Below are 27,944 nucleotides of genomic sequence, written 5' to 3' on the forward strand. Positions count from 1 at the left end.
AACTCCAAAACCAGCACTAAGCTACTCCAACATGGTTTAAGGAGAAAATAGATCATTTGAGAAAGTCTCATCGTTACATGAGTTACAACATCTAACAAGATGTTGCTAGAACAAGGTCCTGTGGTCAAAATGAGGTTCTATCTTTATTGCTTTAACAGATAGATACTTAATCAACCCAACATAAATTATCTACATTAGATACTAACAATTCGCTGAAATAGTGTTTTAGCGCTGGCAAACAAGAGATCCTTTTAGGTAGCTTAATATTCTCCCCTGCAATCTTATTTACACTATTAATCTGCTGAACAATCCGTTTTCTCATCGTTCCTGCAATGCTAACCCTCAGCCAAGCTGAGAATCTAAATAAATCCCTAAAGTGCAAAGCCCAAATCAATAAACTTTTACTATTAGTACGGGGGGCGGTGCGGGATGGGTACATTTTTTCCTTTGTTGAATCCACCTGTAACCTGCACTGAGCTCAGCAAGCACTGCGAAATAGATGTGCACCAGGTAGGTCGTACATTATGAGTATTTGTTTGGGGAACTAATGCCCGTTATTTCCATTGTTCCAAGAACCTTTCTTGTTCCACAGTAAGAAATACACAAAGATGTAATAAAGATTAGAAAAATCATACCATTAGGACCCTCTTATGTATGGAATAACTAAGATTAGGCAAGCCCTTCTAACATTCAGAGCTTTCTCATACAAATAAAAGCAGCTTTGCCAACCAACAAATGCTAATTCATTTTTAAAGCTCTTATTTCCCAGCAGATCTCTGTTTACATTGAAGAAAATGGTTCTCTCTTTTTGTATGCTAAAACACTGAAACAAATTGCTTTGAAAGGGAAAGGGGGTGGGGAAAGTTCCTGCTGGGCATGTAAATATATGGATGAAGATGTGTTCTGTTTATAAACTGGCAAGGACCCAAGCTTTAGCAACAGGCTGACAAAAAGACTTGAGAAACTCACAAGGAGTTTTTTCAAAATGCAACCAATTATGGATTTCTGCCCTGAAGACAGTTAATAAAATATTCCAGCTTGCATAAGCCAAGAAAGACACTTGTCGACTTCCATTACGATCAATAAAAACTGTCAGCTCATAAGCATATCATTAGCCATCCTGCTGTTTCCAAAGTCTTAATGCACAGAAATATTAATCTACAAATGTATAAGATTCCCCAGCTCTGTGACTTTGACTTTCTGCATGAAAGGAAAAATAAGAATTAGAGATGGGAGGAATCCTTTTCTATGTGCCTCTAAACATATGTTTACCATCTGTGGAATTATGGGAACCAGCTGAGGTAAAAAAAAAAAAAAAAAAAAAAAAAACAGCTGTGGTATAAAAAAAATTGTAACCAATTTCACTTCCCAGTGACAGCTCAGCTGTTAAGGAGACAGCAATGTCCAGGTAAGGGAAAGATTTCAGACCCAAATTCACTGGACAGAGACAGACAGACACAAAGAGGCTATCTTGGCCTCAGTGAATAGCTTTGGAATGGAAGTTATTTAAGAACACTCAAACCAGTCAAGCATCTTGTAATTCACTGTGATTTGCCTAAACTTCTTTCTTTACCCTCTGAAAAATCACAGCATCATCGGCTTGGAATCTATCAAAGGGAAACTGAGCGGTAGTCAACCACCTCAGTAATGAAAATCTTTGACAATCAGAAGATTTAGATAAGCCTGTCACCACTGGTCAGCTATTTTCTCAGACAGCTGCTATTTTGAAGGGAAGAAATCCCCACCTTTTGTTCTGGGTCTCTGATGGGAATCACCCAATGCTAAAGGCTCACATGCCAGGGACCAAGCTTAATTCCCTCCCTCCCTCTTTAACCAGGAGCACATTTATTGTGCTATCCATAAAGGTCCATCAGGGCCCAGAAATTAGGTTTGACAAGTGAGGGGCGCCTGGGTGGCTCAGTCGTTAAGCGTCTGCCTTCGGCTCAGGTCATGATCTCAGGATCCTGGGATCGAGCCCTGCATCGGGCTCCCTGCTCAGCGGGGAGCCTGCTTCTCCCTCTCCTACTCCCCCTGCTTGTGTTCCCTCTCTCGCTGTGTCTCTCTCTAGGTTTGACAAGTGAGCTGGCTTTTGCTTTTACTTTGCCTATGAAATAACAAATTAATACTTAATATAGAGAATGATGCTATTTTAACCTGAATACACAACATAAGCATATTTAGTTCTGGAGGGAGAAAGCAGGTGTGGTTCTTGGACCCAGGAGGCAGCTTCAAGATAAATATTAAGAGCCTGAAGATATGCCAAGTCTCACTTAAGAGGTGCTTGCCTCTTTTGCAGGCAGAATTTTGCAGCACTGGATGGATCCAGATAGTTTCCATAAAGAGACACTGACGTATTTCCCCTACCCGTGTCATCTCACCAACGGATGGCCAGAAGCGCGCTGGCTGACATACAAAATTCTAAAAGGGAGAGGAGTTTCGAAAACTTCCTTAAAAAAAGGTATTTCTTGAGGCTCCTCTTATTGGACAACAAGGAGAATCACATTGTTCCCCAGAGGAGCAGTGTGGAACTGCCAACCCCCTTCTGAGGCTTCTCACTGGTACCTCCTATTCCTTTTGGAGGGAGCTCCAGGGAAAGACAAGGTATGACATGGTGAAGTGAAATGTGTCCACCATCTAACACAGTGACTAGGACACGATAAGTAAGCCCCTAAAAAATATATGTTGAATATCTGAATGAATGAGCATGGACTCTGAAATTTAAGAAGAGCTAAGTTTAAATCCCATTTCTATCACTTACAAACTATGGGAGACTAACAAGTTGTTCAACCCCCAAGTCCCATTGCCTCATCTATACAATAGGGATAATAGCTACCTCATTAGCATGCTCTGCAGGGAAAACCTCATTAACGGAGATAATAAACGTAGGGCCACACAAGATCTGGAACACAGGAAGCACTCAATAATTGTCAGTATTCTTCTACCACCTACAACCCACCTCTGCAGCAAAATGATTGTCCAAGTCTATGAACACTCCTTGTGTTTTCTGCCTCTATCAGGTACCTGGGCTCTTAAGGACAAGGTGCCTGACATCTACAAGGAATCATGTGCTCAGCAAGCCAGACCGAGTAATAAGACTAACTGCTCTCCCTCTTTTCATCACAAACTCACAACTGAAACAGAAGTCCCTCAAAGGCAGGAAAAGTGCCAATCACTTCTACAAGGCAGTGTTAAGCATGTGGGGAGCATTAAATACATCCTGTCCAAGAAAGGGACAAGATGCATGTTGCAAACAGCTAGGTGTCAGGTGCTTTTAATATATATTCTTATATAATCTGCATTACCTTTGTGAGAGAACTTCGCCATTCCACCAATAAAATGACAGATTTGTTGCTGATAAGTTCCATTTAAGAGTATACAATCTGCGAACCACATACCTAGTACTATTCTAAGTACTTACTGAACAAAATAGACTCAGTTCTAACTCTGGTAAAGCTTACAATCTATAGAGTGTCCTCAATAATAAACACCCATATATAAGTTCTACTCAGGACCAACTACATAATTTGCCAAGCCCCTTGTTCAAAATACTGAAAAGTTGAAGATAGCAACAGGAGAGAATGAAGCTGATCACGGAGCCTTCTAAATTCAGCCCCCTCTGGCACTGCCCAAGTCCAGTGCCCATAAAGCCAGCCCTGCCTGTACTGGGACCACACCAAGTGATGAAGGAAATGGAGGAGTCATAGTGGAAAAGTGTGTGGTAGAATAATTTCAAACGGATTTCCCTCCCTGTATCCATATTTTTCTTTCCACAGCTCAGACCAGTTAATTTCAACGGTCTGATCTTCAAGTCCTGTTCGAATCTGCTTTCTTCTAGTGAATTTTTCATTTCAGTTGTACTTCTCAGCTGCAGACTGTCTGGTTCCTTTTTGTAATTCCTGTCCCTTCAAGGATATGCTCATTTAACTCATACCCAATTTTCCTAACTTCTTAGTTCTGCAACCATGTTTTTCCTTTAGCTCTTTGAGCACATTTAGTATAGTTGTTTTGAAATCTTACCTAGTAAGTCCAATGTCTAGGCTTCCTCAGGTATAGTTTTTATCCATTGATTTTATTCCCGTGAATAGCAATACCTTACTGTTTATTTGCCTTGTGATTTTATTTAAACACTGGCTATCTGAATATTGTAGTGACTTAAGATCTAAAGATAGAATTCTCTCCCTTCCCCCAGGGTTTCCTGGGTTTTTGTTTAGTTTTTCTTTTTTTTTTTTATTTGAGAGAGAGAGAATGAGAGAGAGAGAGCACGAGAGGGAAGAGGGTCAGAGGGAGAAGCAGACTCCCTGCCGAGCAGGGAGCCCGACACAGGACTCGATCCCGGGACTCCAGGATCATGACCTAAGCCAAAGGCAGTCACTTAACCAACTGAGCCACCCAGGCGCCCCTTAGTTTTTCTTTATTGTTGAACGCTGTAGTGGTGCATTTGTTGAATGACTTCCCCAATTATTTTTACAGAGACTATATTCCTTGTCATATCTGGTCACTGAAATCTGTCAATCTGTCCCTGAGCTTGTGTTCAGATGGTTTTTAGATAGATTTCCTTGAATGCTGGAGCAAGGGGGGGGGGGGGCAAACATGGAGAGAGGGAGAGGAAGAGGGACGGGAAGATGGAGAGAAGAGATGGAAAGAGGGAGGGAAGTAGAAGGGAGGAACAGACAGAAAGAGGGAAGGCCAGAGGGAGAGAAATACTGGAAGCCTCCCTCCTTCAGTACTTAGCCACATTTGTACTGATCCTGGGGAGCATCCCAAAGACAAAGCTTAGGGATTTTCTCTGGTCTTTTCTGAACATGCATCTTGCTTTGGGCATGCATGTGGGTTTTCTAAGCACGGGGGCTATTAAATGCCATAAATGCCCTAAAAATCTCTCCCCTCCGATTTCATCCTCGTTTAGGGGTCTACGTATGTCAATTGTACTCTTTTGCACCAGGTAACTGCAAAGTATTTGTCCTATTTGCGATATTTTCAGGCAACACCTGCCACTTTCCTGACCTAGGAGAGTTCTGAGTTAGACAAGTGTCGTCTATCAGTCCTTCAGGCAGTCCCGGACAGAACAGACATACCAAATAATTTGCAGATAAGGTTTGCTCTGCTCCCTCCAGAAACAGGGACCACCGTCCTAGACTGAGAACATGGACTGACATCATTGAGACAGCCATTGAGCTAAGACCAGTATGAGGGAAGGGTAGGTAGAAATTCCACAAAGCTTTCCCACTACTTTAATGTTGCTTTTTTTCTTGAGAATTCACTTCGTTGCTAAAAACCTTTGACTATTTTCCTACATTTTGACAAAAGTTGATTCTGACAATTCCTGCTTGTTTTTGATGTTTCTGTGGAGGGACAGAAGCTTGGAGCTAGCTGTCTGCTGTGCCATTTTGCTGACATACAGCTACCTATGTTTTAACAAGCCCTTCTGGAGACTCAAATGCACTGTTAAGTTGGAGAGCCACTAATCTAAGAAGTCACTAACACAGAAACTAATTATTGATCATATATTACATTTCATGGATCTTTCTAGAGACCAAGTTAAAACAATCTAGACCATCAACACATACATGTCACTAGGTCAGCGCACTCAATTGAACATTCGAACAATCAAAATGAGTAAGAAAGACCTTTAAAAATACACAAATTATTGGGCTCTACAGTTCCCACCCAATGAGTAGTCAAAGTAGGCACAGGAATTTGAATTTTAAAATCTCCTAATGTGATTCTAAGGTCTTTCTGGGGTTGGAAACCTGGGCTACCCTTCATTACAGACCCAAATCCTCCAAGAAAAGAGTAGCTTCACCAAGAAGTAACTAGCTACAAAACAAGAAAGAGCATCAAATGTGAGCCAATTTGGAACTAAAACATCTGGACAAATTTGTTGAATCTTAGAAACATGGAAAATAAGGGAACATGGAAAAACCATGTGTGTATATATGGGTATGTATGGGTATGGATGTGTACATACGTATATACATGAATTACCACCCTGAAAATGACACGTTTGCATATTTATGACAAAAGGATTGAAAGCCAAATAAAGCAAACACCTATAAATATACCACCCAGCTTAAGAACTAAAACATCATTATAGTTGAAGCCTTCTGAGTGTCCATACCTAATTTCCATTCCTTGCTCAGAAGTAAACACTTGTGAATTTAGTGCTTATTCTCATGCATTTTTTTACATATATGGGTGTATAAATAAGCAATATATTGAAATGTTTTGTATTTTTTAAAGACTTATTTTAGAAAGAGAGCACAAGTGGGGGGAGGGGCAGAGGGAGAAAGGAGAAAGCAGACTCCCCACTGAGTGGAGAGCCCGACCCAGGGCTCGATCTCAGACCCCAAGGTCATGACCTGAGAAGAAACCAAGAGTCAGACACTTGACTGAGTCACCAAGGCATCTCCTGAAACATTCTGTATTTTTCAATTATTTCATATCTTAGTTTTCTCCTGCAACTTTATTCAATTTCAGTTTTAGTGTTTGATTCTACTACAATTCAAACATTATCCTATCGGTAGACAACATTTCCCCCCCCATTTTTGAAATTAAAAGTTCTTGTGATGATGACTGTACATTCTATCTTCTTGGGTACATGACTGAAAGTTTCTTCAATGTGTATAGAGGTTGCTGCAGTCCTGTGTCATGAGATATACATACCTTAAATTTTACACAAGAACTCATTTCCCCTCTTAGTGGCTCTACCAATTCAAGTTTCCACCACAGTGGTTCAATTAACCTCTCTCACACATAACATCATCGGATTTTCTTTTTCACTTCTGCCAGGCTAATGGGTAAGAAATGGTATTTTGTAATGCTTTTAAATTGCACTTCCAAAATGACAATTGAAATTGAATTCCTTTTAATAAATTCATGGGCTATTCCACCTTGGAACACTGCCTTTTTACATATTTTGCCTGATTTCTTATTCAGTTATGAGCTTCTTTCTGATTTTAGCATTTCTTTTTTTTTTTTTTTTTTTTAAGATTTTTTATTTATTTGACAGAGAGAGACACAGCGAGAGAGGGAACACAAGCAGGGGGAGCGGGAGAGGGAGAAGCAGGCTTCCCGCAGAGCAGGGAGCCCGATGTGGGGCTCGATCCCAGGACCCTGGGATCATGACCCGAGTCGAAGGCAGACGCTCAACGACTGAGCCACCCAGGTGCCCCTGATTTTAGCATTTCTTTAATGGATATTATTCTTTGCTAATCTGGTTGCCAAGATCTTTGATAAACCTATTAAACTTGTTTTGTATACTAAATTTCTCAGTATTATCTTTAACGGCTTTATAGTTACTATTGCTTAAATTGTTTCCTGCCTTGAGATCATAGACATATGGTTCCCATGTTGTCTTCTGAAACTCGCAAAGTTCACAGGCATTTAATTCAATTGTAATCCTAAATGATTTTTGTGTATTGTTTCCAAATATATTAAAGCTTTTCCTGACACCATACATAAAAATCAGTTACGTCAATTAGTGCATACATGAAATATTCAAGTCAATTTTTCTAACCATTTATTGAGGAATATATCTTTTCCTCATAGATCAGGAATGCCACTTCAGTTATGTATCAAGTTTCCAAGTTTTTACATGTAGTCTCTCTTCCTGGCCTGTGCATGCTATTATTTTGGTTCATGTGCCAACCCTCGCATAAAGATCAAACTGTTGAGCACTATCACCTTATATAATAAGCCTTCATATCTGAAAGAAAAAGTCATTCCTTTTACATCTTTAGAAATATTATTCTTGGTCTTTGCTCTTCCATATGAATTTTAAAATCAGCTTGCCAATTTCATCAGAAAATAAAATCCTGCTGGGAATTTATTACAAAGTCATTCAATCAAGAAATCAATTTGTGAAGAAGTGAGATTTTTAAGCCTTCCTCTCCCACCCGCCCTCATTTAGGTCTTCTCAAATGATTTTTAATAAAGTTTTTAATTTGTTCCATAATGGTTATGCATCTATCTTGATTTGTTCTTAAGTGCTAATTTTTTTATATTATAAATGAAATATTCTATTTCACAGCACTTTTGTTGCTAATTTTTTCAGCAATACAACTGATGGTCTTTAATTTTTACATCCAGCACTCTTTCTGAACAACCTTAGTAATTCTAATAAATTGTGAATCCTATTTTCTTTGTAGATACTTACATAGTTTGTAAAGAACTATATTTTTTGTATTCCTTAAGGTTTTGTTTTTTGGGTTTTTTTTTTGTGTGTGGGGCTGGTTTGGTTTTTTTTTCCCCCAGAAGGACCTACAGTACCATGTTGAAAATAAATTATGGTAAAACAGTTTCTTTTTCGATTGCAGATTTTAACAGGAATTTTCTTAATATTTAAATCATAAATGATTTCTTTGTGTTTTTATGCACACTTTCAAGTTTAATGAAATTTCCTTCTATTCCTATTTTGCTAAGAATTTATCATGAGTCAGTACTGAATTTATCTAGTGCTTTTTGTGCCTCTTCAGATAACCATAGATTTTTCTGTTTAATGTGAATTTTATTAGTTTATTCATAAAAATAGATTTGCATTGTTGAAATAGCCAGCTTGGTCTCTCTCACATATGCAGATACACACAGCTAGATTTGGCTTGCCCCCTACCATTTTTTTTTCCTTAAAATTTTTAATCCCTGTTCAATAGTACTTTGGCTTATACAATTCTTTTCTTATAAAATCCACGTCCACTTTGGAAATCAAGGTGTTAGTGTTCTCATTCATTCTCTTCTCCATAAGAATTTACTTAAGATTAGAATCATTTCCTTGGATGTGATAGAACTCACCTGTAAAACTGTCTGAACCCAGTAGTTATTTGGTGGAGGGACATGGCAAATTGTGGAAAACGGTCACAATCCTTTGCTCTTTGCTGGATTGCTGCCCTGTACAATGGGAATTTGTACTATTTCCCCTCAAAAAGATGGAAAATATTTCCCATACCCTTGAATCTGGCCTTTTAACTTGCATTGGTCAATATAATGAAGCAATATAACAATGTATAACTTGCAAGCCTTAGCTTCAAAAGACTGTGCACATTTCTGCTCCAGCTCTGGAAATCCTGATCAGCCACCATGTAAACAAGCTTGGGCTAGACTGCTAGAAAATATGAGATGACATGACACAGAGATGAACCATCCCTGCAAAGTCCATTCCAGTCCAGCCAGCCCCCAGAACCAGCAGCTGATCAAAAATACATGAGTGAACCCACTCAGAAGAGATGGATCATTCAGCTCAGCCCAGGCCAAAGTACAAAATTGGAAGCTGTTTCAAGCCATTAAGCTTTGAGTCCCTCTACTATGCATTGAAAGCTAACTGATAGAGATGCCGTGTCATGAATCCCTTAGAATATATTCCTTTCCATCTCTAAAGTCCATTTTGATAATACATGTATTTAGGAAATTGCCCATTTTTCTCTAATTTTCCATTTCAAAAAAAAATTACTGATTACCGTTTAAGCATTCATAGTATTTGGTTTATTATTTTTTTCTCATTTTTCTTGCTCAAACTTCAATTTGTCTTTTCAAATAACCAAACTGTGTTTTTCTTGATCTTCTCTATCATATCCTACTCATTATTACCATTTCTGTTCTGTTCTTATATGCTAATGTTCTCATGCCTTTTACTCATTTAGGTTTATTCTGATTTCCATTTGCTAACATCTTTTAATTTTTATTGTTACGTTAATCACCATACATTACATCAGTTTTTGATGTACTGTTCCATGATTGTTTGTGCATAACACCCAGTGCTCCACGCAGAATGTGCCCTCTTTAATACCCATCACCAGGATAACCCATCCCCCCACCCTCCTCCCCTCTAGAACCCTCAGTTTGTTTTTCAGAGTCCATCATCTCTCATGGTTCGTCTCCCCCTCCGACTTACTCCCCTTCATTCTTCCCCTCCTGCTATCTTTTCTTTTTTCTTAACATATGTTGCATTATTTGTTTCAGAAGTACAAATCTGTGATTCAACAGTCTTGCACAAATCACAGCGCTCATCATAGCACATGCCCTACCCAATGTCTATCACCCAGCCACCCCATCCCTCCCACCCCCTGCCACTCCAGCAACCCTCAGTTTGTTTCCTGAGATTAAGAATTCCTCATCTCAGTGAGGACATATGATAAATGTCTTTCTCTGATTGACTTATTTAACTCAGCATAACACCCTCCAGTTCCATCTATGTCATTGCAAATGGCAAGATCTCATTCCTTTTGATGGCTGCATAATATTCCATTGTGTATATATACCACCTCTTCTTTATCCACTCTTCTGTCGATGGACATCTTGCCTCTTTCCAGTTTGGCTATTGTGGACATTGCTGCTGTAAACATTGGAGTGCACGTACCCCTTCGGATCCCTACATTTGTATCTTTGGGGTAAATACCCAGTAGTGCAATTGCTGGACCGTATGGTAGCTCTATTTTCAACTGTTTGAGGAACCTCCATACTGTTTTCCAGAGGGGTTGCACAAGCTTGCATTCCCACCCACACTATAGGAGGGTTCCCCTTTCTACACATCCCCGCCAACAACTCTCGTTTCCTGACTTGATAATTTTAGCCATTCTGACTGGTGTGAGGTGGTATCTCATTGAGGTTTTGATTTGGATTTCCCTGATGCCGAGCGATGTGGAGCACTTTTTCATGTGTCTGTTGGCCATCTGTTGGATGTCTCCTTTGGAAAAATGTCTGTTCATGTCTTCTGCCCATTTCTTGATTGGATTATTTGATCTATGGGTGTTCAGTTTGATAAGTTCTTTATAGATTTTGGAAACTAGCCCTTTATCTGATATGTCATTTGCAAATATTTTCTCCCATTCTGTCGGTTGTCTTTTGGTTTTGTGGACTGTTTCTTTTGCTGGGCAAAAGCTTTTTATCTTGATGAAATCACAATAGTTCATTTTTGCCCTCGCTTCCCTTGCCTTTGGCGATGTTTCTAGGAAGAAGTTCCTGCGGCTGAGGTCGAAGAGGTTGCTGTCTGTGTTCTCCTTTTGGATTTTGATGGACTCCTGTCTCACGTTTAGGTCTTTCAACCATTTGGAGTCTATTTTTGTGTGTGGTGTAAGGAAATGGTCCAGTTTCATTCTTCTGCATGTGGTGGTCCAATTTTCCCAACACCATTTGTGGAAGAGACTGTCTTTTTTTCCATTGGACATTCTGTCCTGCTTTGTCAAAGATGAGTTGACCATAGAGTTGAGGGTCCATTTCTGGGCTCTCTAATCTGTTCCATTGATCTCTATGTCTGTTTCTGTGCCAGCACCATACTGTCTTGATGATGACAGCTTTGTAATAGAGCTGGAAGTCCGGAATTGTGATGCCGCCAGCTTTGCGTTTCAATATTCCTCTAGCTATTCGGAGTCTCTTCTGGTTCCATACAAATTTTAGGATTATTTGTTCCATTTCTTTGAAAAAAGTGGATGGTATTTTGATGGGGATTGCATTGAATGTATAGATTGCTCTAGGTAGCATTGACATCTTCACAATGTTTGTTCTTCCAATCCATGAGCATGGAACATTTTTCCATTTCTTTGTGTCTTCTTCAATTTCTTTCATGAGTATTTTATAGTTTTCTGAGTACAGATCCTTTGCCTCTTTGGTTAGATTTATTCCTAGGTATCTTATGGTTTTGGGTGCAATTGTAAATGGGATCGACTCCTTGATTTCTCTCTCTTCTGTCTTGTTGTTGGTGTATAGGAATGCCACTGATTTCTGTGCATTGATTTTATATCCTGCTGCTTTACTGAATTCCTATATGAGTTCTAGCAGTTTTGGGGTGGAGTCTTGTGTTTTCCACATACAGTATCATATCATCTGCAAAGAGTGAGAGTTTGACTTCCTTTTTGCCGATTTGGATGCCTTTGATATCTTTTTGTTGTCTGACTGCTGTGGCTAGGACTTCTAATACTATGCTGAATAGCAGTGGTGATAGTGGACATCGCTGTCGCGTTCCTGACCTTAGGGGAAAAGCTCTCAGCTTTTCCCCATTGAGAATGATATTCGCCCTAGGTTTTTCATAGATGGCTTTTATGATATTGAGGTATGTACCCTCTATCCCTATACTCTGAAGAGTTTTAATCAAGAAAGGATGCTGTATTTTGTCAAATGCTTTTTCTGCATCTATTGAGAGGATCATGTGTGTCTTGTTCTTTCTTTTGTTAATGTATTGTATCACGATTGATTTGCGGATGTTGAAGCAGCCTTGCAGCCCAGGGATAAATCCCACTTGGTCGTGGTGAAGAATCCTTTTAATGTACTGTTGGATCCTATTGGCTAGTAGTTTGGTGAGAATTTTTGCATCCATGTTCATCAAGGATATGGGTCTGTAATTCTCCTTTTTGATGGGGTCTTTGGTTTTGGGATCAAGGTAATGGTGGCCTCATAAAATGAGTTTGGAAGTTTTCCTTCCATTTCTATTTTTTGGAACAGTTTCAGGAGAATAGGTATGAATCCTTCTTGAAATCTTTGGTAGAATTCCCCTGGGAAGCCATCTGGCCCTGGGCTTTTGTTTGTTGGGAGATTTTTGATGACTGCTTCAATTTCCTTAGTGGTTATAGGTCTGTTTAGGTTTTCTATTTCTTCCTGGTTCCATTTTGGTAGTTGATACATCTCTAGGAATGCACCCATTTCTTCCAGGTTATCTAATTTGCTGGCATAGAGTTGCTCATAATTACGTTCTTAAAATTGTTTGTATTTCTTTGGTGTGGGTTGTGATCTCTCCTCTTTCATTCATGATTTTGTGAGTTTGGGTCATTTCTCTTTTCTTTTTGGTAAGTCTGGCCAGCGGTTTATCAATCTTGTTAATTCTTGCAAAGAACCAGCTCCTAGTTTTGTTGATCTGTTCTACTGTTCTTTGGTTTCTGTTTCATTGATTGCTGCTCTGATCTTTATTATTTCTCTTCTCCTGCTGGGTTTAGGCTTTCTTTGCTGTTCTTTCTCCAGCTCCTTTAGGTGTAGGGTTAGGTTGTGTATTTGAGACCTTTCTTGTTTCTTGAAAAAGGCTTGTATTGCTATATACTTTCCTCTCAGGACTGCCTTTGCTGTATCCCAAAGATTTTAAACAGTTGTGTTTTCATTTTCATTGGTTTCCATGAATTTTTTTAATTCTTTAATTTCCTGGTTGACCCATTCATTCTTTAGTAGGATGCTCTTTAGCCTCCATGGATTTGAGTTCTTTCCGACTTTCCTCTTGTGATTGAGTTCTAGTTTCAAAGCATTGTGGTCTGAAAATATGCAGGGAATAATCCCAGGCTTTTGGTACCGGTTGAGACCTGATTTGTGACCTAGGATGTGATCTATTCTGGAGAATGTTCCATGGGCACTAGAGAAGAATGTGTACTCCGTTGCTTTGGGATGGAATGTTCTGAATATGTCTGTGAAGTCCATTTGGTCCAGTGTGTCATTTAAAGTCTTTATTTCCTTGTTGATCTTTTGCTTAGATGATCTGTCCATTTCAGTCAGGGGGGTGTTAAAGTCCCCCACTATTATTGTATTGTTGTCAATGTGTTTGCTTTTGTTATTATTTGCCTTAAATAATTGGCTGCTCCCATGTTATGGGCATAGATATTTAGAATTGTTAGATCTTCTTGTGGGGTAGACCCTCTAAGTAGGATATAGTGTCCTTCTTCATCTATTACACTCTTTGTTTTAAAATCTAATCTGTCTGATATAAGGATTGCCACCCCAGCTCTTTTGGTGTCCATGAGCATGGTAAATGGTTTTCCACCCCCTCACTTTCAATCTGGGAGTGTCTTTGGGTCTAAAATGAGTCCCTTGCAGACAGCATATGGATGGGTCTTGTTTTTTAATCCAATCTGATAGCCTGTGTCTTTGATTGGGGCATTTAGCCCATTTACATTCAGGGTAACTATTGAAAGATATGAATTTAGTGCCATTGTATTGCCTGTAAGGTGACTGTGACTATGTATTGTCTGTGTTCCTTTCTGATCTATGCTGCTTTTAGGATCTCTCTTTGCTTAGAGGACTCCTTTCAATATTTCTTGCAGGGCTGGGTTCGTGTTTGCAAATTCCTTTAGTTTTTGTTTGTCCTGGAAGCTTTTTATCTCTCCTTCAATTTTCAATGACAGCCTAGCTGGATATAGTATCCTTGGCTGCATATTTTTCTCATTTAGTGCTCTGAAGAGATCATGCCAGTTCTTTCTGGCCTGCCAGGTCTCTGTGGATAGGTCTTTTGCCAGTCTAATGTTTCTACCATTGTAGGTTACATATCTCTTCTCCCGAGCTGCTTTCAGGATATTCTCTTTGTCTCTGAGACTCGTAAGTTTTACTATTAGATGTCGGGGTGTTGACCTATTTTTATTGATTTTGAGAGGGGTTCTCTGTGCCTCCTGGATTTTGATGCCTGTTTCCTTCCTCACATTAGGGAAGTTCTCTATTATTTGCTCCAATGTACCTTCTGCCCCTCTCTTTTTTCTTCTTCTGGGATCCCAATTATTCTAATGTTGTTTCATCTTATCGTATCGCTTATGTCTCGAATTCTGCCCTCGTGATCCTGTAGTTGTTTATCTTTTTCTCAGCCTCTTTATTTTCCATCATTTGGTCTTCTATATCGCTGATTCTCTCTTCTGCCTCATTTATCCTAGCAGTTAGCACCCCCATTTTTGATTGCACCTCATTAACAGCCTTTTTGATTTCGACTTGGTTAGATTTTAGTTCTTTTATTTCTCCAGAAAGGGTTTCTCTAATAACTTCCATGCTTTTTTCAAGCCCAGCTAGTATCTTTAAAGTCATGATTCTAGGTCCGACATCGTACTAATGTCCATATTGAGTAGGTCCCTGGCTGACGGTACTACCTTTTGTTCTTTTTGCTGAGGTTATTTTTTTCGTCTTGTCCAGAGGAGAATAGATGAATGAGAGAACAGAATGGTAACAGGTTAACAACTTCCCCAGCAAATATACTCTATAGAAATCAGAAAAGACCTGAAACCAGGGGAAAAGAAAGGGAAAGAAAGAAAAAAGAAAGAGAAAAGAATGAAAAAAAAAACAAGAAAAAGATAAAAATAGAAACAGAACAATAAAAAAAAACAGAATATGATCAAATATGATCAGGCTAGTGCATAGATCAGTGCCACACACTAGATTTTGGGTGTATTTTGGTCTGTTAGAATAAAGTGCCTCCTTAAATTTTAAAGGAAGATTTATCTATGTACAAAATAAGGGTTGATACAATGAAGGGATGGAAGATGACTATAAAGATGGAAATTATAAAAGATTTTATAGAAGGAATTGATACGATAAGTTGTTTGAAAAAAGAAAGAAGATTTAAAAAAAAAAAAAAAGAAAAAAGGGAGAGAATGTGGTCAGGCAGGAGACTAGAACCAAGCCATACACTAGTGATTTAGGGTATATTTTGATATTAGAAGAAACTGTATCTCAAAATTTTAAAGGGAGAACTTATATATATGCCAAAAATAAGGGTAACTACTATGAAGGGATAAAATATGACTCTAAAAATGAAAAATAAAAAATGTTTTTTTAAAAAAGGGATTGATAAGATGTTGGTTGAAAAAGGGAAAAAGAAAAATTTAAAAAAAAAAAGTTAAAAAATTAACTTTGAAAAACTAATGAATCATGGTAAAAAAAGCCATGAATTCTATGTGCAGTATTCCCCTAGCGCTGGAGTTCTCCCGTTCTCCTTGATCGGTAAACTTGGTCTTGGCTTGCTGGCTGTTCGTGCTGATCTTCTGGGGGAGGGGACTGTTGCCGGGGTTCCCGCAGAATTGCCCCGTCCTTGTGAGTCTGGGCTAAGCAAGCTGCTTGGGTTTGCTCTCAGGAGCTTTTGTTCCCTGCAAGCTCTCCGCACAGCTTTGGAGGACCAGGGTGAAAATGGTGGCCTCCCACTCTCTGCCTGGAGGAGCTGAGAACTCGGGGCCCTGCTCCTCAGTGCGCCCCCAGAGAAAAGCAGTCAATCACTCCCATGTCCCCGGTCTCCGGCCGCACTCTGTGCTCACCCGGCCTGTGACCGAGCATTTCTATCTCTGACACCCGACCCCGTGTGGAGTCTCCAAACCCAGCAGATCCCTGCGGTGTGCTCCCACGCCGCTCCTCCTGGGGGACGGAGGGGAGTCTCCCCGGATGTGACGCTTGTTGGGTCCCTTCTGGAGGATCAGTGGCCTGACTGGGCCGCGGACAATTTATGGCAACCCCGAGCTAAGAGCCTGTGCCTCGGCTCCATCTCTGCAGCCGGCTTCCCCGTTCCGATACCTGGGAGCTCTGCTGCGCTCAGGCACCCCCGGTCTTTCTGTGACCCCGAGGGTCCCGAGACAACACTGTCCTGCGAGGGTTCCACCCCCCACTTAGCCACTGGAGCGACATCCCTCAGGGAAGCTGACTTCTTCAAGTTCCGATTTTGTGCTCCGCGGCTCTATCACTTGCCAGAAGTGGTGGAGGCCCCCTCCCTCGCCGTCTATCCTCTCGAATATCGCCTCGAATTCACTTTTCCGCACGTCCTACCTTCCAGTAAGTGGTCGCTTCTCTGTTCAGAGAGTTGTTGCTACTCTCTTCTTCGATCTCCTGTTGAGTTCGTAGGTGTTCAGAATGGTTTGATCCCTATTCAGCTGAATTCCTGAGACCAGACGAAATCCAGGTCTCCTACTCCTCCACCATCTTCTGAAGAATCCATTTGCTAACATCTTATGTTGGCGGTTTTATTCTTTGAATTTCTTGCCTTTTCTGCCTTCATAGGATATATTTTCAATAGCTTCCATTCTAGAGCATGCCTTTTTACCCTTACGTGTTTTGAAAAAGAAAAAAAGTTGCAAATTTTAACATTTTCCAATATATCAACCTTTTTCTTTTTAGTTATTACTTTTATGTCTTATTTAAGAATTATTTTTCTTACATCAAGTCAAAGATATTTTCCTATGCTATCTTTTTAGGCTTTACTCGTTTACCTTTCAGATTTACATCTATAATCCCCTGGAATTGATTTTGCATGTCATGTGCAATAAACGTCAAGATTAGCTCTTTCCTCATAGGGATATTCAGTTGACCTAGAACCCTGTAGTGAAAAGACCATCCTTCCAGAGTATTCTGTAATGCTGCAATGTAGACTTTCAGGTTATATATTAGGTGTATGCCTCTTTTAAATGGTAATGTTAAAAAATCTTAAATAAAAAATGGTAATATTATGTGGTAAATTTGGGGGCCTTGAAGTGTGATAATGCCAGAGCATTCTACAGCTTCCTTTAGTCTGGTCTCTTTTTTTTTTTAACCACTTCACTATCAACACTTAGGAATCCTTTCTCGTTTTCAGTTTTTATTTAAGATTCCTTTATTCCTGCACCTCCTCAATTCGTTCTACCTTGTATTTGCCCTTTTCCTTTCCTACGAGGAAAGATTCGGCTTTCATTCAAGGACCTTTCTACCGTCCCTGTCCAGTTTTAGTCTAGTGATAAGCACCTTGCTAGGGGAATGCCCACGGGGACAGTTGTGCCCTCTGCCTTCTCTGGCTGCACTCGTTCAGTGTAGATGACACGTCTTCCTGTAAACCTGGATGACTTTGCCAGTTTGCTGACCTTCGTAGTGTCCTCACACAACCTGTCCCTCATCCTCCTTTCAGATGGGCACGGATCACAGTCTCCTACTTCTGTCTCGGCTCTTTGGGAGGGAAGACGTAACCTTACTGCAAATGTGGGAAGATGCATTGTTACAGTTCTCACTCCAGTCAGAAGTCACAAAGGGACTGAACTTCATTTTGGCCAGTGGAGCCTCAGCAATGGCCGCAAGAGCAAAGATGGCATCTTTATTTTTAATTGTCTCAATATAAACAATATACATCAGGACTTGAGTTAGTATGAATCCAATACAGTACTCATACTTTTAACCATTAAGTGTAAATCACTTGATAGTAAATATTATGAACTGGAATTGTGTCTTTTTTCTCTTATTTTGGGTTGATAGAACTTTTTTTTTAATCTCAAATACTTAAATCCGGAAGTAATATTTCTATTATTTTGACGTTAAATTTTTAACATGTAAACTTAGTCTAAAGCTAGCCAATTTCTCTATTCATTTTTGGAATACAAGGCTTTAGAGTACTTTAAATCAGATAACCCCCCATCATCATTTTCTCTAATATTTTTAATTTTTTCCAAAATTGGGCATTATTTAATCAATGATTAAGGTTCATGTATATTCTCCATTCGTTCACCAATTTCCCTTGTATTTTATATTATATCTTTCTTCTGCAAAGTTTAATGAGGATCTATTAGTCATAAAATTGAGAGTTTTGTCTGTAAATTCTTATTTCATGTTCATGTTCAAATGATAATTAAGCTGGGTATATGCTACTACATTTGGGAGTTATTTTCCCTGAAAACTTTGAAAATATTTTTTTATTATCATTTAGCTTCTGCTTTTACTGATTAAAAGCCAGCTGTTCAATTTATGTTATTCTTTTGTGGAAAATTTACCTTTTAAGGGTTACTGTTAATATCTTCTCTGTGTCTTTGGGATTCTACTATTCCAGTAATATATCTAAGTGTGGCTATTTATCTTGAGTAATAGATTAAAATGGTCCAAAATTCTTCCCCTCCTTATATCCATATCCTTACAATGTGATACAGCAGAGTCCTTTAAGAGATGGAGTCTATTTCTTTACCCCTTGACTATGAGTTTGGCTCTTGGTTATGACTTGCTTTGGACAATAACATATTAGCAAACGTGATAAGGCAAGCTGAACCTTGAAAAGCAATAATACGCTAGAGCTTGCTCTCTTCTTACACTTGGAATCTTAGGACTGCCATGTGAATAAGCCTCTAGGCCACTAGAGAATGAGAGATCACATGGAGGAGAATCGAGGTACAGTAGTCAACAGCCAGCCTACTACCAGAGATGTGAAAAGGCCATCTTAAATCATCCTGCCTCCTTATTTGCCCAATGACCACTGACCACATGAGAGCCGAGTAGACATCAGCAGAGCCAGACCAGAAAAATCATCTAATCAACATGAAGAACTGTGACCTAATTAAACTCAGAAGCTTAAAAAATTGCTAAGTTTCTGGAGAGATAGCAATAGTTAATATACACTTTGACTACACTATTGAAATCATGAGAATTGATATCTTTTATCAATTTTAGAAAATTCTTAGCCATCCTACTTCTAATAGTACCTATAATCTCTTCTATAACCTTCTGGAGTTTTGAAATATATATGTATGAATATACACACATTAAAAACATCTATAACCTCTGTATTTGTGCTTCTTCTCTACAAGGGCTTTCCTATCTCCCTCTCTTTATCTTCACACTATAATTAGGTTAATTATTTTGACAGTATTTTCTGTTCTAAATGCTTTCCCCACCTGTACCTAATCTACCATTTAGCAGATTCAGTGAGGTTTTTCTCTTTCACTTCAATAACTATATTTCTTATTTCTGGAAGTTCTTTTTGGTTTTCCCCTCATCATATTTATACTCTCTAGTCCTCACACATTTGTTACTTTGTTTCTTTAAACACTTTAAAACATGGGGATTTTCAAAATTCTTTATCTTGTAATTCCAATTTCTGTAGCCCTTTGAGGGCTAATTCATTATTGCTCCTTCAAACCCGTACTCAGGATGGCTTAAAAATCCTATTTACATGAACTTAATCTCTGGGAATCCTGTTAGGTCTGCATAGAAGAAAACCTTCCCCAAAGGTCATTTTCTTCATCCAGAATCCCAAGGTTCCCAACCAAGGACCACTTTAAAATAGTTTCTTGAGCTTTAGGAGCAAAACAAACCCAAATTTCAAGGCTGCATGATGTCAGGACTATGGTTTCAAATTCTCCCCAGGGAACTGGTTTTTCCTATGTAAAACTGAGGTGGAGAAAGACTACCTACTGGATTGCTTCCCATGGCTAAGTAGTAGACTTTTCTGCCTACCCCTTCGCTGGAGTTATAGTCTTCTAGGTTGTGGCTTTGTTTCAGAAGTTTCTGCCCGATCCTCCAATGTTGTATGATATCTAAGACACTCCTCCCATCCCACACAGACTGTTGAAATTTAAGGCTCTAACTGCGACTTCCATACATTGTTGTGGGATTGCAAAATATAGCCAACTTAGAAAATGCACTGGTATTTTCTTATAAAGTTAAACATACACTTCATATACAGCCCAGCAATCCCACTTCTACATACCCAAAAGAAAACTTGTGTTCATATGAAAACCTGTATGCAAGTATTTTTAGTGGCTTTATTCATAAATGCCCAAATTGCAAAACAACCTAAAAGTCCATGAATTGAGGGATGGATAAACACACTGTAGTACCTCCATACTACAGAATTAGAGTACCATAAGAAGAATGAATCACTGATGGGTGAATCTCAACATACATACATACATGATTTATAGAACATTCTGGAAAATGCCAAAAGCATTACAATGGGGGGATTTTTGGAAGTGATGGAATGGTCCTTTATCTTCACTATGATGGTGTTTACATGATTATATCAATTTTCCAAAACTCAAAACTGTACACTTAGAGGAATGAATTTTGTTCTATGTAAATTATATATATTTTTTTTAAGAAAAGCCCAGAACCAAATGGCTTCATCAGTGAATTTTACACATCATTTAAATAAGATTTGACAACTACCCTTCTCAAACCTCTCCCCCAAAATGAGGAAGTTTTCCCAAAATCCCCAACTAATTTAAGGAGATTAGCATTATCCTGATACCAAAATCAGGTAATACTACAAGAAACTACAGGCCAATAACCCTGATGAATATAAATGTAAAAATTAAAAACTTAGCAAGTTGAATTCAAGGGCACATTAAAGGATCACACATTATGATCAAGCAAGATTTATCCCTGAAATGCAAATATGGTTCAATGCATGCAAATCAATAAATGTGACACATCCCAATAGAAAGATAAAAACCATACGACTGAGGCACCTGGGTGGCTCAGTCACCTTCAGCGCAGGTCATGACCCCAGGGTCCTGGGATCGAGCCCCGTATCGGGCTCCCTGCTCCACGGGAAGCCTGCTTCTCCCTCTCCCACTCCCCCTGCTTGTGTTCCCTCTCTGTCTCTCTGTCAAATAAATAAATAAAATCTTTAAAAAAAACCATACAATTATCTTATAGATGCAGAAGTATTTGACAAAATACAACTTCGTGATAAAAAGACAAAAAATTGGGCAAAGGAACAAACTTGAACATGATAAAAGCCATGTATGACAAGCCCACAGCTAACATCATATTCAACAGTGAAAGGTTAAAAGCTTTTCCTCTAAGATGAAAAACAAGGCAAAGGCACCAACTCCTATTCAACATAGTAATAGAAGTCCTCATCAGAGCAATCAGACAAGAAATAAAGGCATCCAAATCAGAAAGGACTAAGTAAAATTGTCTTTGTTTGCAGGTGATAGGACTTTACGTATAGAAAATCCTAACTATTCCACCAAAATCTTCTAAGTCAGTAAAGCTGCAAGATACAAAAAAACATACAAAAGTCAGTTCCATTTTAATATACTAACAATGGAATACCTGAAAAATGAAAGAATTCCATTCACAATAGCATCAAAAACAGGAAAATACTCAGGAATTTAGCCAAGGAAGAGAAAAATCTGCACAATGAAAACTACAAAACTTTGATGGAAAAGTTGAAGTAGACCCAAACAAATGTAAACATATCCCATATTCATAGATTGGAAGAATACTGTTAAAATGTGCAAAGCCATTTGTAGGTTGAGTGCAATCCTTATCAAAATCTAAATGGCATTTTTCAAACAAAAAAAAGAACAAAGACACTAAAATTTGTATGGAACCACAAAAGACTCCTAATAGCCAAAGTAATGCTAAGAGAAGAACAAACCAGGAAGCATCACATTTCCAGATTTCAAACTACATTAGACCTTTTAATGGTGCAAGGGTTAGAAGCACCAACCTCCATGCAGTCAAAAATACACATGTAACTTCGGACTCCCCCAAAACTTAACTACTAATAACGTAGTATTGACTGTAATATCTAACCAGTAACATAAACAGTCAATACATATTTTATAAGCTATATGTATTATATACAGAAAACATTAATAAAATCCAAAGGGAAAATAGATTTATAGTACCACACTGCATTTATTAAAAAAATTCATATGTACATGGACCCATGCAATTCAAACCCTTTGAGGTCAAAGGTCAACTGTATACTATAAAGCTACAGTAATCAAAGCAGTCCGGCAAAAAAAAAAAAAAAAAAAAAAAAAAAAAAGACACAGAGACCAATAGAGCAGGATTGAGAGCCCAAAAATAAACCCCCGCAGATACAACTACTTTTTGAAAAAGGAGTCAAGAATATTTAATAAGGATGGTCTCTTCAACAAATGGTGTTGGGAAAACTGGATAACCACACAAAGAAGTTGGATTACTGTATGACCACTAACAAAAATTTTAAATGGACTAAAAAATTAAACACAAGACCTGAAACCATAAAACTTCTAGAAGGAAACAGGGGGAAAGCTCCTTGGCATTGGTCTTGGCAATTATTTTTTGGATAGGACACCAAAAGCACAAGCAATAAAATCCAAAATAATGAGTAGATCTACAAATTAAAAAGCTTCTACACAGCCAAAGAATCAACAAAATGAAAAGAGACCCTGTGGAATGGGAAAAAAAACATTTGCAAATCAGCAATCTGGCATAAGTTTAATATTCAAAATATATTTTTTTTAAGATTTTTTTTTATTTATTTGAGAGAGAGAGAGAGAGAGAGGGAACACAAGCAAGGGGAGTGTGAGACGGAGAAGCAGGCTTCCTGCTGAGCAGGGAGCCCAATGCAGGGCCCAATCCCAGGACCCTGGGATCATTACCTGAGCTGAAGGCACACGCATAATAACTGAGCCACCCAGGTGCCCCTAATATCCAAAATATATTTTAAAACTCCCACAACACAATAGCAAAAAAGCAGATTAAAAAATGGGCAGAGGAACTCAATAGTCATTTTTCCACAGACATGCAAATGGCCAAGATACACGAAAAGGTGCTCAACATCACTAGTCATCAGGCAGATCAAAACGACAAAGAAAGATCACCTCACATCTGTAAAAATGGCGCTCATCAAAAAGCCAGAAAAATAACAAGTGTGGAGAACAAGGAACCCTTAGTACACTGTTCATGGGAATGTAAATCTGTACAACCACTATGGAAGTTCCTCAAAAAATTACGAAAAGAAGTACCATGTGATCCAGCAATTCCTACATCTGGGTGGATTAAGCTGAGTATATATCCAAAAGAAATTAAATCACTACCTCAAAGAGATATCTTTACCCCCATATTTATTGACACATTATTCACAACAGCCAAGATATGGAAAAAAACCTAAGTATATGTCAACAGATGAATGGCTAAAAAAGTTGTGGTATATATACAATAGAATAGTATTCAGCCATGAGGGAAAAAAATCCTGCCATTTCCAACATGAATCAACTTTGAGGGCATTATGCAAAGGGAAGAGGGAGAAAGACAGATATCACACGGTATCATTTATAGGTAGAATATAAAAAAACCTGAACTCACAAAGACAGTGGAATGCTGGTTGCAAGGGGTTAGGGGAAATGGGGAGATGCTGGTCAAAGTATACAAATTTTCAGTTATATTACAAGTAAACTCTGGGGATCTAAGGTACCCATGGTGATTCATGGTGATTACAGTGAATAATACTGTATTATGTACTTCAAATTTGCCAAGAGTGTAGATCTTAAAATGTTCTCATGACCAAAAAAAAAGCCAATGATAATTATGTGAGAGGGAGGTGTTAGTTAACACTGTTGGTAATCATAATGCAATATACAAGTATATCAAACAGTTACACGTCTTAAAGTTACATAGTTATATGTCAATTATATCTCAATCAAATTGGAATAACAGGAAAGAAACTTAAGTTTCCAACTTCTCGGTAATGGCAGATATCGCTCTGGTTTTCACTTTTCTCCCTGTATTCAGTCTCTAAGAATTTTTTTCTTGTAAGTGCAATGATGGGTCTTAAAAGATTTTTGTTCTGCTTAATCCAGCATTTATAGGCATTTTGAAGATATATTAAACTTTTTTTAAAAAACCTCTATTCTACCATATTGCCCAATGCAAAAGTCTCCCATTCTATTGAAGATCAAGACTTTAAAATTTCATATTCTTAACTTCTTCATTTTATCACTGTGTCCTGTTTCTATAAAGTACAACAGTGTAGTTATTGTATTACCTTCTTTATAGATAAGAAAACCAAAGTTCACAGAAGCTGAGACTTGTTGCCTATACACCGCCAGATTCTGAGAATGGAAACCAATTTGAAGATTATCTTAAGCCTCTCAAAACTAGGTAAGACACATTAAAACGATCATTTACATTATGCATCATCCATACTTGGCAGTACAGTGAACTGTGTGACCGTGAACAAGTCACTTAATTCTGTCTAGTTTCAAAGCACCTACTTCATAGAATTGCTGTGACAATTATTCATGTCAAGCACATAGAAAAGCACATGGCAGAAGTAGAAAGAAGTTCTTACTTTGAATAAGCCATGCTTTTGGTTGCGCTGACCAAGCCATAAGTTGCTTCCTGGGGGAAGGTTGGTTTCAGGAGGGTCAATCACGCGTTCATAAATCCTGTAGGGACAAAGAACAATTATTAATAAAGAGTTTACTCAAAACAGAACCAAAAGGTTAGTATGTTGTTTGAAGTCTTCATGGTATTAGCTGCTGGTATAGAGAGATGGAGGCAGTATAGGGCATGTTTTAGATGATAGGTAACATGAACGTAGAGATCTACTTCTTGACAACACTTGGACACATTAACTGGGCCTCTGTTGGCTTTCTATTTTCACCTTTTCGGCAGGGAAAGGAGGAAAAAGGTAACATTTTTAAGTGTCTGCTCTGAGCAATGATCCTTATACCTACTCTGTGAGTAAAGTGGTTTGATCCACGTTACAGATGAGAAAGCTGAGGTTCAGAGAACATAAATGGGTCAACCACAAGTTAAGACCGGGAGCAGTTAAGTTGGGATGAGAATCCCCATCTGCCTGGCTGCAAAGCCCATGCACTCCCCTTTGCACTCTACTCCTCCCTGGCTTTGGTTTATCTGGCCCCTACCCCTTTCTACAGTAACCTGCTATACTCCTTCCAGCAAGTGAGCAGTTGCCCACATGGTAATATGATTAGTCTACAAAATCAAGTAACTGAAATCATCCCATCAACAAATATTTACTGAGCACTTTTTAGGCTCCAAGCTCCACATGAGGCAACAGGAGATAGAGCCATCAACCAGACACCCAAAATCCTGCCCTCATGGAGCAAAAAAGAAAGTCCCATATATGAAAAAAATCTTCACAAGATATATGAAGATATAACTAATAGAGGATACAACAGCCCCAGGATCTTTGAAGGTATCTCCTGAAACTACTCAACAATTGAAGAGTCTCAACTGTTCTGCCCTACCAAGCCCTAGTCACAGATCTTGAGATTTGTGCTCCCCTTAGAAATAGTCCCTGCAACCACGAGGTACCAGCTGATCACAGGCCTTCACCTCACCCCTAGCAAGTGCCTCTCAACACCTTCTCTGCTGAGAAGGGGAAGGAGAAGCTTGCCTGAGAACTGAATTTGTCATTAGATGCTCAGAAGATTCTGGACGGGGTGCCATAGAGACCATCGGGGAATTTCAATTACTCCTGATGGCCCGTCCATTCCTTGCTCTCCTCAGTTCTTGCTCAGAGCAGCTACAGGAGAAGTCAGCTCCAGGTACTTCCAAAGGTCTGGAAATTCATCAGACCCCCATGCTGGAAGGGAACTGACTGCCACCTGCCAAAGAGCTACCTGTTCCTCCAGTGGCTCTCAAAAGGCAAGAACTGAGAGACCACCCACTGTGTCACAGCCAGGGATGGAATGTGATATGTTGCAGTTGGGAGCACTGCAGCCTTGTAGCTTAGCCACACTGTCCATCACTCTTACTCCCCACTGGAAAAGTGCTGTTTCCTAACAATATTGCAAGGTATTCAATGGAGAAAGCTCTAAATGTATTCGATCCATTTGTACTCATTTTCGTCTCGTTATAAATGGATGCTCAAAACAAACAAGGCAATATAAGTCTCCCTTAAAAAGACAGGCTATGTTTTCTCCACCGGAACACAACCTCTTTCACAGCTTAGAATGAACAATTTTAGATGAAACAATCATCTGTCAAAACTGCTTTAACCCAAGAAGCTGCTATATATGCTTCCTTTAAAAGGGGTTTTTTCTAATATTCTCAAAAAACTAGAAACAAGCCAAATTTACAACAAAAGTGAAATACGTAAGTTATAGATCAGCTTGATGTAATTTACTACAGTCATTAAGAGTGACAAATATGCAGGTTATGAAATATGGGAAAGTATAGACAAAATAATCTTCACTGGAGGAAAGTAGAATGTAAAATTATTTATGAACTACAGAGACAAGGATGCAAAAATTTTGTTCCCTGTTGGTGAATTTCAGAGGAGACCAGAAAGAAATGGAAATCGCTGTATTTAGGTAAAGAGGCAGAAGCTTAATTTTCTGTGAGGTTGTTTCACTAATACATTAAAAATACTATCAAATTATTTATCTGAACCTTTCATTTTAAAACATTTGCATCTGTCGGAAGAAGAGCTTTCAATTTCAATGCTTTCTTTTTGGTTTTAAATATATCAGAAGGTGAGCTCCAATGAGCAGAGTAGGCTGTTAATGTTTATTAAGTGCATGAAGGATCAAAAAAAAAAAAATCAACTTTCTATCATGCCTTGTCTTCCCAAGTATAAATGCTCCTTCTGCCTTAGAAATAGTGGGCCTCAGATATTTGCTTTCTCAACCATCAGCCCAAAAAGGAGGGCAGTGCCCCGGTGGCTGTGTCAAAGGGGTATGATTTCGGGGGTCACACAGCCCCCATCAGGATCCCTTCTGATGCCACGAAAATCTGCTGCCTCCCCCGACCCCACCCCAGCCCTGCCAATTCACTCCAAGTGACCGACCTCACTGGAGAATTCCAGGTAGCAGGCCAAATCAACAAGCTGGATCCAGACACAGCAAAATGAAGAATGCTTAAAAACAGTGTTAAAAAAATAAATACCCACACAGAGGAATCCTATATGAACTCTAGGAAACAAACTGAAGGTTGCTGGAGAGGAGGTTGGTGGGGGGATGGGGTAACTGGGTCACAGGCATTAAGGAGGGCACATGATGTAATGAGCACTGAGTGTTATATGCAACTGATCAATCACTAAATTCTACTCCTGAAACTGATACAGTATATGTTAACTAAATTGAAGAATTAAAAAAAAGCAGATAAACCATATTTGAGGCACATTCCACAAAATAATTGCCTGTACTCTTTCAAATGTCCATGTCATAAAAAGCAAAGACTGAAGAATATTTGCCAATTAAAAGAAACCAAAGGGACATAAAAACTCCATGTGAAACAGGATCCTTGTTTGGAGCTGGGGACAGGAAAAAAAAAATCCTATGCAGGACTTTAGTGGGAAAATTGGTGAAAGTTGAACTGTATATTATATAGTAGTATTGTATTGATGTTCTATTTCCTGATTTTGAGAACTGGTCATGTATACTGAAGTGTCTTCCTCTTAGGAAATACACACTGAAGTATTTAGGGGTAAAGTCCTGATATTTGCAACTTCTTCTCAAAGGCTTCAAAATAACAGTGTGAATATGTATAAATACAGACACATGTGCATGTGCACATTGTGCAGAGAGAAAACAGAATCTGGGCCGAGTGCAGGATTGTTTTTTGTGCCATCCTGAAAGCTTTCCTGTAAGATTAAAATTATTTTAAAATAGTTTTGAGACTACAGTAAAAAAAAAAAAAGCAAGAGGGTCTGTAATACATATAAACTAAAAATACACACATTCCAAACAATTTTCTATTAGCCAAGGACACCTACAAATTTAAAGACTCACATAAGGCACATGGTAGTGTTTTCCTAAAGG

General features: G+C 38.8%; 1 protein-coding gene across 4 annotated transcripts in view; it reads right to left on the minus strand.

The window, feature by feature from the left end:
* The window catches only part of NELL1 (neural EGFL like 1), an 857,163-nt gene that overhangs the window by 676,700 nt on the left and 152,519 nt on the right, over window positions 1-27,944 (minus strand). For all 4 annotated transcript variants that reach the window (XM_073904919.1, XM_073904917.1, XM_073904918.1 and 1 more), the window contains exon 5: window positions 24,503-24,599. In XM_073904919.1, coding sequence (XP_073761020.1) covers window positions 24,503-24,599 — 97 coding nt within the window. The remainder of the gene's footprint in view (window positions 1-24,502; window positions 24,600-27,944) is intronic.

This window comes from Callorhinus ursinus, unplaced genomic scaffold (genome assembly GCF_003265705.2).
Source record: "Callorhinus ursinus isolate GAN/ISIS: 27379988/994484 unplaced genomic scaffold, GSC_fseal_2.0 scaffold21, whole genome shotgun sequence".
Lineage (NCBI taxonomy): Eukaryota > Metazoa > Chordata > Mammalia > Carnivora > Otariidae > Callorhinus > Callorhinus ursinus.